This window comes from Lepidochelys olivacea, assembly GCF_965140295.1.
Source record: "Lepidochelys olivacea isolate rLepOli2 genome assembly, chromosome: 10".
In the NCBI taxonomy this organism is placed as follows: Eukaryota; Metazoa; Chordata; order Testudines; family Cheloniidae; genus Lepidochelys; species Lepidochelys olivacea.
Window position 1 is genome coordinate 57,154,696 of NC_140420.1, and position 19,160 is coordinate 57,173,855.

The following is a 19,160-nucleotide window of genomic DNA, read 5'->3' on the forward strand; positions in this document are numbered from 1 at the left end:
GTTGTCAACTTCCCAGTGCATATCCTGAATATGAAGCTCTGTTCTAGATTTCTGCACTACTTTCTTGACTTCAGTTCTATATACTTTCCTTGGATTAAGCTTGCATCATGATCTAAAATACAGTTTAAAGGATACAATTGCCTTTCAGAAAACCTTTTATTTTTATTTGGATTGCTGGTTTGGTTTCTAACTGGAGAACAGAATCAGTTGAATCGGTAAATCAATTTGTTCTTACACAATAGGCTATCAAATTTTCATTGTTACAGCCCACAGAGAAAAAAATTGCTTAGTTAGGCACATTACAAAAATCCCCAGGGTTCTTCCAAGGTCATAGGTTTCCCAACAAGACTAAAAAGGCCCTCTTAAATTAGTTGACGTATTTGAGATGCATATTTCCAGTGTGAGGTGCCAGGCCAAATCTGCTGAGCATCAGTACATTCTGTTGAATTTTGGACAACCTTTATCGTAGGATTCCAAGCTGGATTTTAGAAAAATCCATGAAGCTAATTGGCATAGGTTGGTGGGAAATGTTTGAGGGAGCTGCGATTCCAGAATCATCTCTCTCCATTGGTTGATGGTGGGAAAATGTGCCTGGCTCTGATAATTGTTGATGGATTGGACGATTCCCCATTATAGGCTGGGACCAACCTGACAAGCCTTCTGATACACTGTTAATTCCAAATGACCAGGTACCACTATGTCCAACAGGAACCCTAAAGTTAGTTCCTAAAGGGGTAGGAGTGACAGAACCTCCCTGTCGAATTCTAGCAAGCCTTTCCCTCCCACTAGGAGGTGGTACCTTTCGTTCTTGATTTGTGCTACCTGCTTTTGGCTGGTCCAAGTTAGAAGGTGCAGAAGCAGCGGAAAGGGAAACCAAACCAGCTGCTCTTTCTACATCAAGGTCACTTAGAACCTATATCTATGGTTTGAGTTTAAGTTCAGTCTGCTTGCTGCATTAGTTTCTGCTTGAATTGTAAGTTTGTATACTAGAAACAAGCCCATATTTTATTAATAAGTCTTATGGCTCTTTAAGTTCACATGTTTGAGCTTTAAGTGATTCATATAGCCTTTGATAATGACATGTAACAAACCAATCTCTTTCTCCTCTTGCTCTTATATATATGCAGTGGTACAAGGTTCACCAAGGAGAGGAACCTTACAACCATTTCAAGTACTTTCTCCACAACTGCCCCTAGTGGTGGGAAAAAGAGGGGTCAGTTTGTTTATTTTTTGTTTTTAATGTCAGTTACTTTTTTCCACACATTTCCAAATTCAAAATGTAAGATTTTTTTAAAAAATAAATTTATTATACCCGCTCCCTTTCCTGGTTTTCAACCAGCTTAAACGAATGCCATTTTTTCTGCAAAGTTTCCTTGCAAATCCAGTTGTGTTGATAGAAGTAATTGTTCCATTGACATAACTTTTGGCACTGTAGATGGTTTAGTAGAAACCCTTGAGTCAGGTTTTGCAGGAGAGGAAGAACATCTCTTTCTATTACCTGGATGCAAACCTAGCTCAACCTGAATCTGCTCTGGCTACTGGGACATACGAAGCTCACACAAGACACAGTGTCCATTTCACAGCATAGTCACTCCCATAGTAATAGGAAAAGGAGTACTTGTGGCACTTTGGAGACTAATCAATTTATTTGAGCATAAGCTTAGCTCATGAAAGCTTATGCTCAAATAAATTGGTTAGTCTCTAAGGTGCCACAAGTACTCCTTTTCTTTTTGCGAATACAGACTAACACGGCTGTTACTCTGAAACCTTCCATAGTAATGTTACATCATTTCATTGCATGGTAGTCCCCTGCTAATAACATTATACCCAGCTTTACAATCAGCAATACCAACAACAGCTGATAGTACACATACATTACTTAGCTCTAGGGAGGCTTCTTTACCCATTATATGATGTTAATCCTTAGAACACTTGCTGTTTATTTCAGATGTCCCAATGCAGGTGCAAGGGGAACTTGAAATTAAAATCAAGTAACTTTATAACTAAAATGCATACAATCAACATGTGGAGTTTGTTGCAATGAGAAGTCAAAGTTAAATATAATGTAGGTGTATGTATGGATAATTTATTGGCCGAAAAATATTTGCCTAGTGACCACTATTAAAAAGTCCATATTTACCAAAAGTTGCTGTACCCATGTGTAGCGGGGTGGTGACCCCGCTCGTGCCTTAAAAGGCTTAAAACAGCCCGGGGAGAGGACTGTTGCAGGGAAGGAAAAGCAGGACTGATAGGGAGAAGCAGCCTCAGCAAGGGGCCATGCCCCAATCAGGCTGTGGCTGGCTTAATCAGGGCCCAGCTGGCCCTTATAAGAGGGCAGTGGGCCAGGAGCACACAGAGTCTCCTCTAGCTGTGGAGGGCGATGGGCCTGGCTGCTGGGGAGCATACCAGGGTACCTGAGGTGAAGCAGGGCTGGGGAAGGCCAGAGGAGCTGGGAGGCTCCAGACTGGGAAAGCTGCAGGCCTGGCAGATGTCTGAAGACAGGATACTGGGCTTGCAACAGGGCAGCCTAAGGGTAGGCGGAGGCAGCAGGTCCAAACCCCCCTTGCCTATGATGATTGGCTTAGACAGACTGCAGTCGGCCCCAGTGAAAGGGGACTAGATGGTGACTGGCAGTAGCCCATAGGCTGAGGCAAGGTGGGGATAGAGGGTGGGAGGTTCCCTGGGGAGGGGAGACCCAGATCTGTAGGGTATTGCCTGGAGGGGCAGCACCCCAGGTAAAAGGGCACCGGGTCCGGGAGGGACACAGGGGCCAGCGACAGTGAGACACGAGTATAGGGCACTCTGGAGCTGGTAAAAAGAGCTAATTCCCAGACAACCAGCAGGAGGTGCTGCTGGGTGAGTCTGCGCCCCGTTAACATTATGTAATCTGAGAATTCAGTTATTTCCTTTCTAAGTAATTGCAACCACTTTACAAGAGCATCTGTCAGATCTTACAGTTTGGAACATAAATTCATTAACCCCCAGGTGAGGATGAATTCTTCCTCTGTCATCGTCCTTAATGTCATTGTACAACTAGCTAAGTGTTTTATGGTGTGGTGTTGGGGTTTGTTTTTGTTTTTGTCTTGCAGAACCTCCCTCTGAAGCATCTAGTACTAATCACTACTAGAACTAGGAGGATACCAGACATGGTGAGCCAGCTCTATGGATAACAGATGTCTGCTGTGCTGATTAAGCAAAAAGAGGCAGAGAACAAAGCCTGCTAATCTGTGACTGGTATACTTTGCTATTAGATGGATTTATTAACAAATGGTCATATACTATATTGTATACAGTGCTTATCTTTTTGAAGACAGATTATTTTATAATACGTTTAGACCTGGCAAATCTGAGACTGCATTAGCCATGTGTGCTTGAAAATGTCCATCTGCAAATCACTACTTAAAACCCCCAGAACTCTTCTGCCAAATATTGTAGCATAAACAGAATTTTAGAAATCTTCTCTAGAAGAGAAATTGCAACATGTTTTAGTAAAACAAAGTAAAGTATAAAATATGCAGCCCTATCACCCCCCCCCACACACACATTTATTGAAGTAATATGTTTCTTTCATGTTTAGAAAGATGATACAGTAAAATACTTTATTCTGAACTGTACAAAGGTCCTGATTCTCACGTATACTAAGGACTTTGTAAACTATTTGGATGTGCTATAACCCTACGGAGTCATGAAAATTGTGACAGATTATTGGATCAAATCCATCACTGGTCTAACTCCATTAACTTCAGTAGTTACATTAGAGATGAATTTGACTCTGTGTATTTAAAAGTGTTATACTCACCATAGAAAAGGACATGTGTAGAGAGAAATCTCTATAATCAAGGAAGCAGAAAGACTTCATCTCAGAATTTAGACTAATTCATAAAAGCAGACTTGGCAGCTATTGGTATTCTGGCACACAGTGCCAGAATATCAGGAAGTTTAGTTATGCCACTTGTTAAATATAAACTAGAAGCCTGATGAAATTGTTCCACTGAAATATAAGATATGTAACCAGTAACTGTAGGATTTCCAGATCTGGGAATAAATGGTGAGAGAATTTTTCCTTGAGACAGTCTTTTTTTAAGTGAGATAAGATGGGAGCAGATAAAGAGTGTTTTCAGTGAGTTGATGGGCTGGGGCTTTCCTTAAACTTATGAACTACAAAGAGGTGGACCCTTTGGTTTCCACTAACATTATGCTCCAGAGGCCAGTCCTATCCATTTCAAACTGAGAGCAAAAGGATGGTTTGTTTTGTTCTGGCATTGAAAGGAATAATTTCCTTTCATTGATGTGAATGGGAAGGGAATCCTTTCCTTTCATTGGCTGGGGAAAATCCTTGCCTAGCCAACGTATTTGAAGATATGATTTGCTACCCAGTGAATGAAAAGGCTGCTGTACCTGGAATAACAATACTCTGATGGATGGTGTGATTCAGAGTGCTAGCAAGAGCAGAGTCTTGCTTATTCCTGGAGGTCTTAAGAAAATCTTCTGCCTTTATCTGTGTGTGGGAAAACAAACATGATTTAATTATTCTAAGATTAGCTTGTTGTGCTGATGAGTTTGACAGCAGCTGCTAAACCTCATTTTAGCTGCTTCCCCACTGCAGGACTGTAGAGTTACTGCCGTTCCTTTTATGTAAGTATGGAAGGAGGAATACACTGTGCCAATCAACTTCAATTTGGCCTGTGCTGAAACTAGTTAGTCAAGGGGCTTGTGGTTTCCCCAGAACGAAATGCTGTCATGGAAAATCAGGCACTAAATGATTTAGTCAGAGCTCTTCAGGCACATAGGGATCTAAAAGCCTTTAAAGACTGACTGACTGTTTTCTTTTCTGGGAAAAAGAAAAGGAGTACTTGTGGCACCTTAGAGACTAACCAATTTATTTGAGCATGAGCTTTCGTGAGCTACAGCTCACTTCATCGGATGCATACTGTGGAAACTGCAGAAGACATTATACACACAGAGACCATGAAACAATACCTCCTCCCACCCCACACTCCTGCTGGTAATAGCTTATCTAAAGTGATCATCAAGTTGGGCCATTTCCAGCACAAATCCAGGTTTTCTCACCCTCCGCGCCCCCCCCCCCCGAAACTCACTCTCCTGCTGGTAATAGCCCATCCAAAGCGACCACTCTCCCTACAATGTGCATGATAATCAAGGTGGGCCATTTCCAGCACAAATCCAGGTTTTCTCACCCCCCCACACACACAAACTCACTCTCCTGCTGGCAATAGCTCATCCAAACTGACCACTCTCCTTACAATGTGCATGATAATCAAGGTGGGCCATTTCCAGCATAAATCCAAGTTTAACCAGGTTTGACCTACAATTGTTTAGGTTTGGGAGTAACTAATTATTGTGCATGTGATGGTAGTGGGTGCAGTCAGTAATGACAAGATACCTTGAGGTTTTAATTAGGTGATACAAGCTATGGGCCTACCCTGAAGGGCTTGCCATCCTAATGGAAGGGAGTATGGGAGGGGTGTAGGTAGTTCCAGCATGTACAGTATGTCCGAAGAATAGATGGTTGAAAGGTTTCTGGCAGTTTGCAGGAAGAATAGTGCCCATAGTGCTTGTGATTTCATATTTCTGCAAGCAAACTGAAACTACAAATTTTGTATTTCTACAAGGCTGACAGTTTCTTGGGCTCCTGTGAAGCTGTGCTGCACTGATGAGGCCCAGGAGAGGCCCAACATGTGTCTGTGGTTGCTGCTTCTGCCTTTGCATGCCAATCATGAATGCTAATTGCTGGCACCCTCCACCTTTGCTGAGGAGTCAGCATTACTGAGCTAATATTATGGCAATGTGCATATGGATAGTGTTACACATGGGAGAGCTTTACAATTTTATTCTTAAGAGGCAAGGCAATAACCTTTTGGCAGCTTTAGCATCCACCTGAATGGAGGTAATCTCTGATATGTATCGTCTGTGGTACCAGGTTGACAGATGGGTGGGCTGTTGTGTGAACTTGAAGATCTTTGCTGAAGTGCAGAAAAGAAACGTGCAGCATAGGAAATAATCATTCACCTATTTTGTAATAGGAAATGGTTGGTAGGAAGCCTAAATGCCTAACAATAGGTGGTGGATCTGCTTGAAGGAACACAGTTTTTATTCATTAAGATAATAATCACTAATGGAAATTCATTTGGCTTTTAATGGGCTGTAAATTAAATGATTCTAGGGAATGACAAGGCCATCAGAACTCATTACTCAAAATGTCTTTCAAGAGAAAATAAGCAGCCCAGGGAGTGTGTTCCAGGCCATCTGCCTGGTAGAGGACAGGCTTCAGCAGGCGGCCGTAACAACTGCCTTGAAAGAAGGAAAAAATATTAATAAATACACTTCTTGACAGTTTGTTACACACACACACACACACACACACACAACTTTTTAATCATCAGGAAAAGGCTGCTCACAAAGCCGTTAAAAACAAAAAATCTGTGTGCCATCAGGAGCCAAATTCAACCACAGACTGCATATGTCATGCCCTTTAAAGGTGAAGGGCTCAGCTTTGAACCTTCCCGCTAATTGGGGATGCTGTGCTCACTCTTCTGATGTCAGCTTTTTTCATTTTCTTTTGCAGCCATCACCTGCTGCTTCATCACTGGTTTAAAAGCATAAAACAAGATGCTAAGTAAAATGTTCCCTATAAAGGGAGTGATCTTTTGCAGCTGTGTTTCCATGTGGGATGATGCTGAAACCTGTCCTTATGGCCATCGTCTTTCTAATGGGGCAGTTTCCCATTCCGTTTTGTCCATAGGTCTTTTCCCATACCCTTATTTATGTACACATCACCCACTCTGAAGTGAAACTGAAGTTTTCCAGTGCCTTGGGTGGTCGCTTAAGGAAAAGAAAGTGTAACAAACAAGTACAACTGTGTTTTGCACAGTTTTCATGGGTTTTTAAAAAAACATTTAAGGGTTTAGTTATAACAAGGGAAAGACGATATTCCCCCTTTGACTAACATACTACATCATTTTGGATTTGAAGCCCATGTAAAGCTGCTGAACTCTTTTTTTCTGGTTTGCTCAGCTCTTGCTTTGTACTGGGAGGAATTTTAAATCTCCACAATAAATCACATGAAAAACATTCTGCCGGGTTCATGGAAAAATAAGTGGATAACGGCTAAAGTACTTACAATGAATAGTTTTCCCTCCGAAGCTCTGTTTGCTTGTGTAGCAGGATAGTGCAGTAGTAACTCTTAATTCCTGCATTGCTTAAGCATTAGATACTTATATTAGCTTACACTTTTGTGCATGAAAGTAAACCAGTAATTCACCTTTCGTTATTTATATATCTTAGGACCTTAATGATGCATCAGTACTTGAATATTGTAATGCGGCCACCTAGAATTCATGATTCAGACCTAGGCTTCCTGGAAATTCATAGTGACAGTAGGGATAGAATAGGACCCCTCTGTTCCAAAAGCAGAAGCCCCTTTCACTTAAGCTAAAAGAAAATCTCTGTTTGTTGGAACGATAGTCTGACACCCATTTGAATGATTTTGAGGGTTGCAAATGGGTGAGAAGAGTGGTCCACAATACAATCTCTCTTTGGTACTGGTCACACTATGGAAAATGTTTGAGAGCCCCTGAGTTAGACGACAAGACTGGGGGTGAGGATTCCATCTGGAGCCTTATCACTGAATAACAATAGTATGTGATACTGGACAAGTCACAGGAATCTTTTCCAAAGCGGCTATTGTGATTGGTTCGTTGTGCTTAGTTTTGTGTGTTTCCCAGGGCACTCATACAGATTTCAGTATGCACCTTCAAAAGGTGTTTCAGGGTGTTAGTACAAATTTTAATATGACTTTCTTCTGTTCCCTAGGGAGACTTGTATAAGAACTGGGCAGCAAATGCCATTTTTAAAAGAAGTTATGTGCTCCTTAAAGATATGAGCGTTTCAAGTATTATCTTAATGCCAATTAAAAGAATAGACTAATTCACACTTAATTGGACCACTTATCTGGGGATCTCAAAGCACGTCACAAAAATGAATGAAGCCTCACATAGCATTAGCTCTGTTTTTCCAATTGTTAAATAGAGGATCCCAGAGAGGGTCCAATATTTTCAAAAATGATCATTAATTCAGTTTGTCTCCATTTTTCAGGGGCTCAAGTTGAGCCCCCTACTGCTTATCTAGACGGTACCAGTAATAGAGCTAGTTTTGGAATGAATGGAGGACCTGCCATTGATAGAGAGTCAGTAGTTCCAGAAGAACTCTCAGCATTTCTGATGGCAGGAGGTCAAACTAAAATAATGTGGACCCCCTAGTTGTGGCAACTGAGTTGCAACACTGAATTTAACAGGCAGATGAGATGTGATTTCAGCGTGAACACAGAGAAAATGGGACAAATTACACTGATGAGATTGTGCTAGTAACTTGTCAGGTGTTCACATGAAATCCCTGATCAGACAATAGGTGTGCTGTTTGCTACCCTTCGGAGCAGAGAGAGTGTGAGAGAACTTTCATCACTACATCACCTTTCTATATCTATCTTTAAGCTGTTATCTCAGTCTTTTCACAAAAATAATAAAAAAATAGAATTAATGGAAGCATACCATAAGACAGGAACCTGTGCTTTTAGTGTCATTCTACCTTGTAATTGCTGAGAGCAATGAAATAAAAAAAAAATCTCTCTTTGAGAATAGATTGTATATAAGGCTAAGTCAGAAAAGTCCACTAAACTTGGAATACAAGCTTTAACCCATGTATTCCCTCATGTACCTCTTTGAAATGTAGAATCAGTTTATTTTGCCTTCCTATACAACCCCAGAGAGACAGGTGATGTAGCTACTGGGAGCTTTTATTGAAAAACTTCTCACACAACTACGGGTCACCAAATGAAATTAATAGGCAGCAGGCTTAAAACAAACAAAGGGAAGTATTTTTTCACACAATGCACAATCAACTATGGAACTCCTTGCCAGAGGATGATGTGAAGGCCAAGATTATAACAGGGCTCAAAAAAGAGCTAGATAAGTTCATGGAGGATAGGTCCATCAATGGCTATTAGCCAGGATGGGCAATGATGGTGTCCTTAGCCTATGTTTGCCAGAAGCTGCGAATGGGTGACAGGGGATGGATCACTTGATGATTACCTCTTCTCTTCATTCCCTCTGGGGCACCTGGCATTGGTCACTGCCAGAAGACAGGATACTGGGCTAGATGGACCTTTGGTCTGACCCAGTATGGACGTTCTTATGTAGAAAACTACAGCAGCATAAACAAACCATTGATAAATGTGCTTAAATGTTCCAATTTAGATTGCATTATTGTCACCTAGTTCCTAAAATTTTGGCCCCTGGTAAGAGACAAGTTACAGCAAAATGGCAAGATAAAAAACCAAAGATTTTCTGTAGAAAGGCTCCTGTGTCTAAAGCTCCAGTTTGAAGAAATACTTCACAATGATGTAAATTACCCACTGCAACTCAGACACTGTAGCAAAATTGCCTGTATGAAAATTGGTAAAATTAGTAAATTAAGAATATACTGCCTTCTTATATGAGCCAGCTTCCTTTGCAGGGATCTGAACACTCAGTGAAGGGAAGCTGTAGGCAATACCTTTGGATACTGCTCTGTGGTGATTGTTTGGACTGGATTTACATAAATATGTTTCCCTGAAGTTATTACTATTAGGTCTCAGATTTCAATAAATGGCACATTATCTCAGTAACTGTCTGTGGCTTTGAGCTAAAGAGTGTAACCATTCTGGAAATCATTATGTGATGCCAATTTCCACTCTGCAGAAATTAATTTCTGTGATAAGGCTTTAAAAAGCCCAATTAGTAGTTTTACAATGACAATTTACTCTGTTTTAAGTTGTCTTTCTCTGGAGTCACATAAAAAAACCCCATGACTTAAACAGACCCTCAGGTTAGTTCTTTAGCACTGTTGCCAACAAACCTTGTGTGGGGAAACTCAACTCCTGGCACAAAAGGATTAAGTGTCACAGAGCTGGTACAGCTTCGGCATGCACAGCTCAGCCAGTTCCAACACTACATTGTGTGTGACCTACAGCCCTGTTTCCAGGGCCAGTGTTACAGCTTACAAGCTGCCTGAGAATGGTGGAAGACCATGAGTTTCTGTTAGATCCAGACTCACTGTTGGAAAAGCCAGCCCATGAGTTGCAAGTATACTTGGGAAGTCAAAAAAACTGACATTTTTCTGACTTCTGTGCTTCTCTGCCTTCCTTTTTGTTTTGTTCATTTGTTTTTGAAAGTGTTAAACATGGAAAATATCCTAGCACCTGTTTTAAGTGAAGCAGGGTATGGCTCAATCATTTGCAGTCTTTCTGGACACACACTTTCCCCTTTAATCCTGTTCAGCATCACTGTACAGTTTCATCACCTTATGCTGCCAAAACTCTGGGTGCAGGACAGCTTAAAAGCCCTGAGATTTTGGGGACAGTCTTGTTGGCTTGAGAAGTCTCCCAGAAGACCAAATCTGATGCCAAAAGCCTGAACTTAGCCAGAAATGGCTGCAAGTTTATATAGGGCTCCAAAATCATGTATTCCTATACAGTTCTCATGGTTAAGGTCAACTCTAGCTGCTTAGATTAATTAAATGATATGAAATGTATTGGGGGCATGTTTAAATTGCAATATTTGTTTGGGATTGACACATACACTCAGTGTGTACCTACTGTAATCTATCAAGCCTAATTTCTGCCACTTGAATCATCTTGATAGCCTATATTGTAAATGTTTAATATAGACTTTAAGAAAACAATAATGGTTCTTATGTGTCAGAAGAATATAAGAATTCTTTCCTGTGGCAAATAGGCTGAAGTTTCAAAAGCAACACCAACTCTGTGATTTGATTGCTTATATATCTATTTTACTGATCTGAAATTGTTACACAATACACAGCAAAATTCTGGAACTAAGTCATTCAGTCCAGGCTAGTAAAGCTGCTTTAAATAAGTGATGGATGTCACTGGAAAAAAGTGCACTATCCTTGTTTCTTCAATGTTTTATAGATCAGCTTAGTTCTCAGAAACATTCAGTTGTCACTATGGTCCTACAGAGGTGCAGAGCAAGTTCAGAGTTCAAATAACGAAATGGTTGAGTACTGCTAAAAACATATAGTATTCACCAACAGTCACTAGACTCCCAAACAGCTATTCTGTTCAACCATGTGCGCGCCCCTTATTTATTTCCATCTTTTTCATGAAGAGGTTTTCATACATGTAAGTGTTTACCTGCAAAAACTGCATTTCTGAGCCAACAGGACTATTCATTAACCAATATTTGTTAGTCACTCTCAATAGTCATTCAGTCAGGAAGCAGAAGCAATACAAAGGTGACCAATCATACACCTCAAAAAAAAATCAAGTATATTTACAGAAATCAGATTGGCGAACAGGCGAAAGGAGCAAATTAATTTGGATAAATTGTTCATCGTGAATAACTGTATCAGCTCTAATTGTCACTTTGAAATGAGATTCTTTATGCTTTGCACATTGTAAGGATAAAGTATGAGAACTAATTATAGATAGCATAGCAGCATTCTGATCATCATCATCATCTGGCCTAGAAGAGGAAGAAATTGGAAGGACAGTGATAAGTGGTTTGTTTGTTTTGTTTTTTTGGTTTGAGAAATGCATTGCTGATGCTATACTCAAGTCTTGGAAGAGCATTTAATATATGAAAAATCTTCCAAAAAAGGTTGAAACAGTAGTTATGACACTGTTAGGAAGAAGTCACTTGGCTTAGGGACTTCTTGATTAATGGAGATGAGAAACAGACCAACGTTCATTTGTGTTTAGTAAGCTTGTGGTCTTTGTAATATTTCATCTACTATGTTAAACTTTAGTTAATTTTTTACATTTTGCTTCACTCCTTGTCCCCACCCATATTCCCACACACTTTTGAGCAATTTGCAGGGAATGTATACCTAACAAGTGATGTATAGTATTCAGATGTACAAGTATTTATAATATAGATACAGGAACCCAACTGAAAGTAGTAAAGCTGCAGCTTGTTTTAAATCTTGAGTAAAAAGGGATTTATTTCTACAAGAGGGAATAATTTCATACACTCATTCAGTGAGTTCTGAAGAATCTTCAAATACTTACCAGACTCTATGCCATCACTTAACCATAGAAATGTAGTCACTTCTGGAGTGGAAGTCATCAACTATCCAGACAATGTGCAGGCAGTACACTGAACAACAATTGGAGGGGGAAAGGGGACAGAAATTATTCCATTATAGCACTGTCAGTTTGCCAGATGCCTTTTTTGTAGCCTAAGACCCTGGGATAAACCCTGATCTTACTAAAATAGTTGTGGGATCTATTATGTCCATGCAAAGCAGATAGGAGCTGAGTTTCTCATCTGAATGAGCAATACATTGTAAACATTGTGGAATGAAAATAATGAAAGATTGGTTGGGATTTCATTCTAGGAATTCTGATATTTCCAATATGATGCATAGAAATGGAAGCTTGAGGTTTATCAAAATTTGTTTGTCCGTCTTCATGGAAGTCAGAATGTTCTAAATTAATGTATATACTTCCTTTCCCCATGCAGTGCAAACTTCAAAGCAGCATTGATTGCTATGGAACAAAAAATGCCTGTAGAACAACTTAGGTGAGAGGTTTTTCGCAGGAGTGGGTGGGTGAAATTCTGTGGCCTGCGTTGTGCAGGAGGTCAGACCAGAGGATCATAATGGTCCCTTCTGACCTAAATATCTATGAATCTGTGAATTTTTTTTTAAGAGCATCAAGCCTTGTGGTTGAAATTGTCAAGCAAGGCAGATTAATAAACTGTAATGGTGAACGTCATAACTTCCTTCTAGGGTATGTGTTTTTATGTGAAATATTCAGTGAAAAAAGTAGCAGTGTACCCTAGAGTAATTCGCAAGTAGAAAAGAGTGATAGCTTGGAAGTGTGGAGGGAGGTTATTGTTTGGTGGAAGTAATGTCTTATTCAATGAAGGATTACCCATCTCTTTGCAGTATTGGTTTTCAGTTTTCATCATCTGGAAAAAATGGTAATTTGACTTCTATAAAATTGATTTAAAATTGATATAAAATTGGGAAAATAAATTTTTTTGTCATGTTTTTTGTTCTGTGACATGCCTTGTTGATATGCTTTAGATTCATCTATAATTGATTGCAGAGCTGACAAGAGGACTGCTTGTTAAATTTATTCTCCTATCTCAAACATCATACTTGATTTCTTGTTACTTTTTTTAGAGTGGTAGCCATGTTCGTTTGTATCAGCAAAAATAACAAGGAATCCTTGTGGCGCCTTAGAGACTAACAAATTTATTTGGGCATAAGCTTTCGTGGGTTAGAACCCACTTCATCAGATCTATGGAGTGAAAATACAGGAGCAGGTATAAATACATGAAAGGATGGGGGTTGCTTTACCAAGTGTGAGGTCAGTCTAATGAGATAAATCAATTAACAGCAGGATACCAAGGGAGGAAAAATAACTTTTGAAGTGGTAAGCAAGTGGCCCATTACAGACAGTTGACAAGAAGGTGTGACTAACAGTAGGGAGAAATTAGTATTGGGGAAATTAAGTTTGGGTTTTGTAATGACCCAGCCATTACAAAACCTAAACTTAATTTCCCCAATACTAATACTGCTCCTGTATTTTCACTCCATGCATCTGATGAAGTGGGTAAATATGGATATTACTTTAGATTTATTTTTTTAAAAAATATTTGGGATTAGAGGCAGAGGGGAAGGGAGTAGGAAAATAAAAGAAGAGAAATAGTCACAGCTTGCCACCTATCTAGCTATGACTGTAGTCAGAGGTTTGTAGGCATCATAGCTGAGGGAACTCATAAGGAGGAATTTGGAAGAGAATTTTACAAGGTTTGTTTATTCATGAGCATACCATTTAATTAGGCTTTGTGAAAGGTTTTTCTATTTTTTTTAAATCTGAATTTGTGTACTAAATTGCTTTCTAAAAACTCCTTTCAAAACATTGGTAATTTAAAACACTGACTTTTATCTTGAAATAAACATAAACCTGCAGATTCCATTTTCTCAGCAGAAGTTTGTGGCTGAATATGGAAAACATGTAATTTCAGAAAGAAATGATATTCAGTTCATTTTATGGCTGTTGCAGTTGTTTTAATGCAAGATTTTCAAAAGCGCCTAAATAATTTAGGAGTATAGGTTCCACTGACTTTCAGTAGGACTGTACTACTATCAAACCCTTTAGACGTTTGTGAAAATTTCCTCTGTGAAACATGGCTGTGATGGGATATACAAACCTGCATACTGTCAAGGAAAGGGTTAACAAGCTGCTGTAGACTCAAGTCGGCCCCGCCTTGCTATACCTGCAGTAGGTGTGTGGCTTGGAGGGAGTGTTCAAAGGGGAGAGCACAGCTCATCTGGAGACTGCCTGGGAAGGAGAGCCGATTTCTAGCTCTAACTCTGTGACAGAAGCCTGGTTGGGGTTAAGAACTGCTTGAGCGGTGGCTCCCTGTCAGAGCCTCCCTGGAGGAAGGTAGGCGGCTTGACACGAGACTATAGTTACGGTGTCCTAATTTCCCCACCCCCCACTGTTCCTCAGACATTCTTGTCAACTGCTGGAAATGGCCCACCTTGATTATCGCTACAAAGGGTGTCACCCCCCACCCCCACCCCCCGCTGTCCTGCTGGTAATAGCTCACCTTAACTGATCACTCTCGTTACAGTGTGTATGGTAACACCCAATGTTTCATGTTCTCTGTGTATATAAATCTCCCCTCTGTATTTTCCACTGCATGCATCTGATGAAGTGAGCTGTAGCTCACGAAACCTTATGTTCAAATAAATTTGTTAGTCTCTAATGTGCCACAAGTCCTCCTTTTCTTTTTTTGGTGTCCTCTGAGAGACTTGCTTGAGAGCTGGCTGTCTGAGTCTCCCTGAGGGAAATAGGCCTGATGCTAGGCTATTGTTTCCTACCAGTGCCTTGGTTGTTGCTATGGAGTAAGACTGCAGCAGGTGCCTCCAGGGCGGTGAGAGCCCAATAAATTCCTTTTGTTTCATTACACCTGACTAAAGTCTTGGTAGGGGTCTGTCTGAACCAAGGAGGGACCCTTGTCACAGTGGATTTTTGGCTTAATGAATTTCATCAGCTACTCTTCACATCTGTTAAGCATAAAGGGTTAATCACAAGAGGAGTGAGATGTATTCCATTGCACAACTTCTTCATCAATTTTACATCCAACCAGAACTAGTGAAAAGAAAAGGAGTACTTGTGGCACCTTAGAGACTAACCAATTTATTTGAGCTCAAATAAATTGGTTAGTCTCTAAGGTGCCACAAGTACTCCTTTTCTTTTTGCGAATACAGACTAACACGGCTGTTACTCTGAGAACTAGTGAAGAGACTCAAATTCATTGTATTTGATTCCCTAGTCTCTTTACCTTTAATGTTAATGCTATGCCTTTTTGTAGAAGAATCTCAAGAAAGCTGGGGAAGTGTTTTAACATAACTCAGTCCTACCATCTGATGATATCCTAAGAGACCGCATATATAGTAATATTTAAAAAGCACTCCTCAGTGTTATGCATAGTACTTACTGTTAGGGAAATTTACAGTATGTCTTTAATCTGATTGTTGGTAATCTCCTAGGACCTCTAAACAGGAAGGATAGTTTGTATGAAAGCTGATTTATGTTTATAAATTTTTGTGAATCGTGGCTGCTGGTCTCCCTCTGACATTAAATGGGAAAAATATGGCTGCCTCCTAGAAAAAGATTTAGACATTTAGGGAAACAATGGAAACACAATGTCATTTTTATCACTGGGCAGGATAACGGTCAAAGTGATATGACTATAATGTTAATACAATGTCACTCTTGAGTAGTTTTATCCATTACACTGAGAAGGACTTTCTAGTGCCTGGTAACCAGAGGACGTCAAGAATGAGATATTTCTAGTTTGCAAAGGAATTTGAATGCTGGGCAGATTTATTTTATTTAACATTCTTATAAATGCAGTTATTCTCTAAAATATTTTGATTGAACTGTATAAGCATTCATTTCTTCATTGATTGCCAAAAATAGATTTAAGCAATTTTTTTTACATTTTCCATTGTGATATTTATTAACTTGTGTCCCTTGGGGAAAACAGTCCATGACTTACAATGTTTGGAAAATTTTCAAATGCTAGTTAACTAAAATTTAAATGCTTTAATAGTTTGATGAATTATGTATACCTTATTTTCAGATGTTCATGATAGTAAGTAACCCTATCAGGCATTAGAAAAAATCCTCTCCACCCCAATATGGTTGTGTGGTTTCTGGTTCCAGTATGGACTGATCCTGCCCTGTGCCAGAGGAGGAACATGGTTTGTTTTCTGAAGCTAATAATATTATCTCTGAGCAAGAATTATTGGTAACATTTTTACAGTGGGTGGCTAATCATCACTTGGATCCTGCCAAAAAAATTTTTTTTTATGAAAAGCATGTTTTACTTGCTGTTCATAATCCATCCTGTGAAACTTGAAAATAAGATTGCTTTGCCTTCCCATTTTGTTCTTGTTGTATTTGGCAAACATTGTGGCTTGAATAAATTTTTATATCCTCCATTTTAATATTTCCTGAGATAGTCACTGTAAAAACATTATTCCTAATGTACTCACAGAGTGCTAATAATATATGACTAAGTAGGGATTACATTTCACTTTGACAGCCTCCTTCTATTGTGTATTAAAAACTTAGCTGTGGGAATTTACTATTAATATCCCCCTTAACTACCAAATATACAGAGGTTTCCAAATTTATGGACAACGTATGGAGATCTCTCTCTCTATCCTTAAGTTTCTCTTGTGGAATGTGGCTGGAAGGGAGCAGCAGCTTGACTTGTGCTTTTCAGCTGTGGGGATCTTGGGCACTTAGATGTAAGAAGTGGGCATGCTTAAAGGGCAAAGGGGTGACACTGTTCTAACCTGCCTCTAAGGAGAATGCTGTAATCTGGAGAGACCAGATGTACAGATATAAATTTGAGTATAAATTTACATTTAAACACACACTTTCTGCTCCCACAACCAATTGTGGTTCAACAGCCATCTCTGCTCTTGACACCCCAATCCACCCTCTATGGTGATGGAAAACCGATACGTTGCCCTGGCAATAGGCAATGAGGAATCACTCCCAAAGGTGGAGGAGGAGAAGCCATGTATCCACAAGGCTGGGAGGATGCAGCCACCACTCTCAGGAGGAAACGTAGGGTAGTAATGGTTGGTGACTCTCTTCTGAGGGGAATGGAGGCACCCATCTGTCACCCTGACATGGCAACCTGGGAGGTATTGCTGCCTGCGAGGGGCCCATATCTGAGATGTTACGGAGGGATTGTCAAGGATCATCCAGCCCTCTAACTACTGCTCATCCATGTGGTCACTAATGATACTGCGAGGTATGACCCTCAGCAGATCAGAAGTGACTACAGGGCTCTGGAAATACGAGTGAAGGAGTTTGGAATGCAGGTGGTATTCCCTTCAGTCCTTCCAGTCAAGGGTAGGAGCCCAGGCAGAGACAGATACATCCTGGAGGTGAATGCCTGACTGTAAAAATGGTGTCGCCAGGAGGGCTTTGTCATCTTTGACCACGGGATGCTGTTCCAGGAAGAAGGACTGCTAAGCAGAGATGGGGTCCACCTATCAAGGAAGGGGAAGAGCATAATTGGATACAGACTGGCTAACCTAGTGAGGAGGGCTTTAAACTAGGTTCCAAGGGGGCAGGTGACCAAAACCCACAGGTAAGTCAAAAGCATGGAGACCTTGGAGAAGGGTCGGAATTTGCTGGGAGCATGAGCTGTTATAGTAGGGATAAAGGAGAGAATCAAATCAGTATCTTAGATGTCTGTGTACTAATGCGAGAAGTATGGGGAATAAGCAGGAAGAAGTTGAAATGCTAGTAAATAAACACAACTATGACATAGTTGGCATCACAGAGACCTGGTGGGATAATACGCATGACTGGAATATTGGTATAGAAGGGTACAGCTTGCTCAGGAAGGACAGGCAGGGGAAAAAAGGGATGAGGTGTTGCATTATATATTAAAAACGTATACACTTGGACTGAGGTTGAGATTGAAATAGGAGACAGACTTGCTGAAAGTCTCTGGGTAAGGATAAATGGGGTTAAAAAACAAGGGTGATGTCATGGTAGGGGTCTACTACAGACCACCTAACCAGGAAGAAGAGGTGGATGGGGCTTTTTTTAAACAACTAACAAAATCATCCAAAGCACAGGACTTGGTGATGATACTGATACTTGAACTACTCTGATATCCGTTGGGAAAATAACAGCAAGGCACAGATTATCCAACAAGTTCTTGGAAAGTATTAGAGACCATTTTTTATTTCAGAAGGTGGAGAAAGCTGCTAGGGGAGAGGCTATTCTAGATTTGATTTTGACAAATAGGGAGGAACTGGTTGAGAATTTGAAAGTAGAAGGCAGCTTTGGTGAAAGTGATCATGAAATGGTAGAGTGCATGATTCTAAGGAATGGTAGGAGGGAGAACAGCAAAATGAAGACGATGGATTTCAAGAAGGTTGGTGGTGATTGGACGTCTAACATAGCGAATGTCAGTGAAAATGAGGTGGGAGTAGAGGCTAAAATAGGGAAAGAACAAATTAAAAATTACTTAGACAAGTTAGATGTCTTCAAGTCACCAGGGACTGATGAAATGCATCCTAGAATACTCAGGGAGCTGACTGAGGAGGTATCTGAGCCATTAGTGATTATCTTTGAAAAGTCAAGGAAGATGGGAAAGATTCCAGAAGACTGGAAAAGGGCAAATATAGTGCCAATCTATAAAAAGGGAAATAAGGACAATCTGGGGAATTACAGATGAGTCATCTTAACTACTGTACCTGGAAAGATAATGGAACAAATAATTAAGCAATCAGTTTTCAAACATCTAGAAGAGGTGATAAGTAACAGTCAGCATGGATTTGTCAAGAACAGATCTTGTGAAACCAATCTGTTAACTTTCTTTGACAGGGTAACAAGCCTTGTGGATGAGGAGAAGTGGTAGACATGGTATATCTTAACTTTAGTAAAGCTTTTGATACTGTCTCACATGACCTTCCTATAAACAAACTAGGGAAATGTAATCTAGATGGAGCTACTATAAGGTGGGCGAAAAACTGATTGGAAAACTGTTCCCAGAGAGTAGTTATCAGTTCAGTCATGCTGG

General features: G+C 40.1%; 1 protein-coding gene across 1 annotated transcript in view; it reads left to right on the forward strand.

Annotated features, from left to right (window-relative positions):
• Nucleotides 1–3,214, forward strand: part of LOC311527906 (thrombospondin type-1 domain-containing protein 4-like) — a 336,872-nt gene extending 333,658 nt beyond the window's left edge. Inside the window, exon 8 of the mRNA XM_084642345.1 lies at nucleotides 3,090–3,214. Within this exon, the coding sequence (XP_084498471.1) occupies nucleotides 3,090–3,170 (81 nt within the window). The 3' untranslated portion in view covers nucleotides 3,171–3,214. The remainder of the gene's footprint in view (nucleotides 1–3,089) is intronic.
• The last annotated feature ends 15,946 nt before the right edge of the window (nucleotides 3,215–19,160 follow it).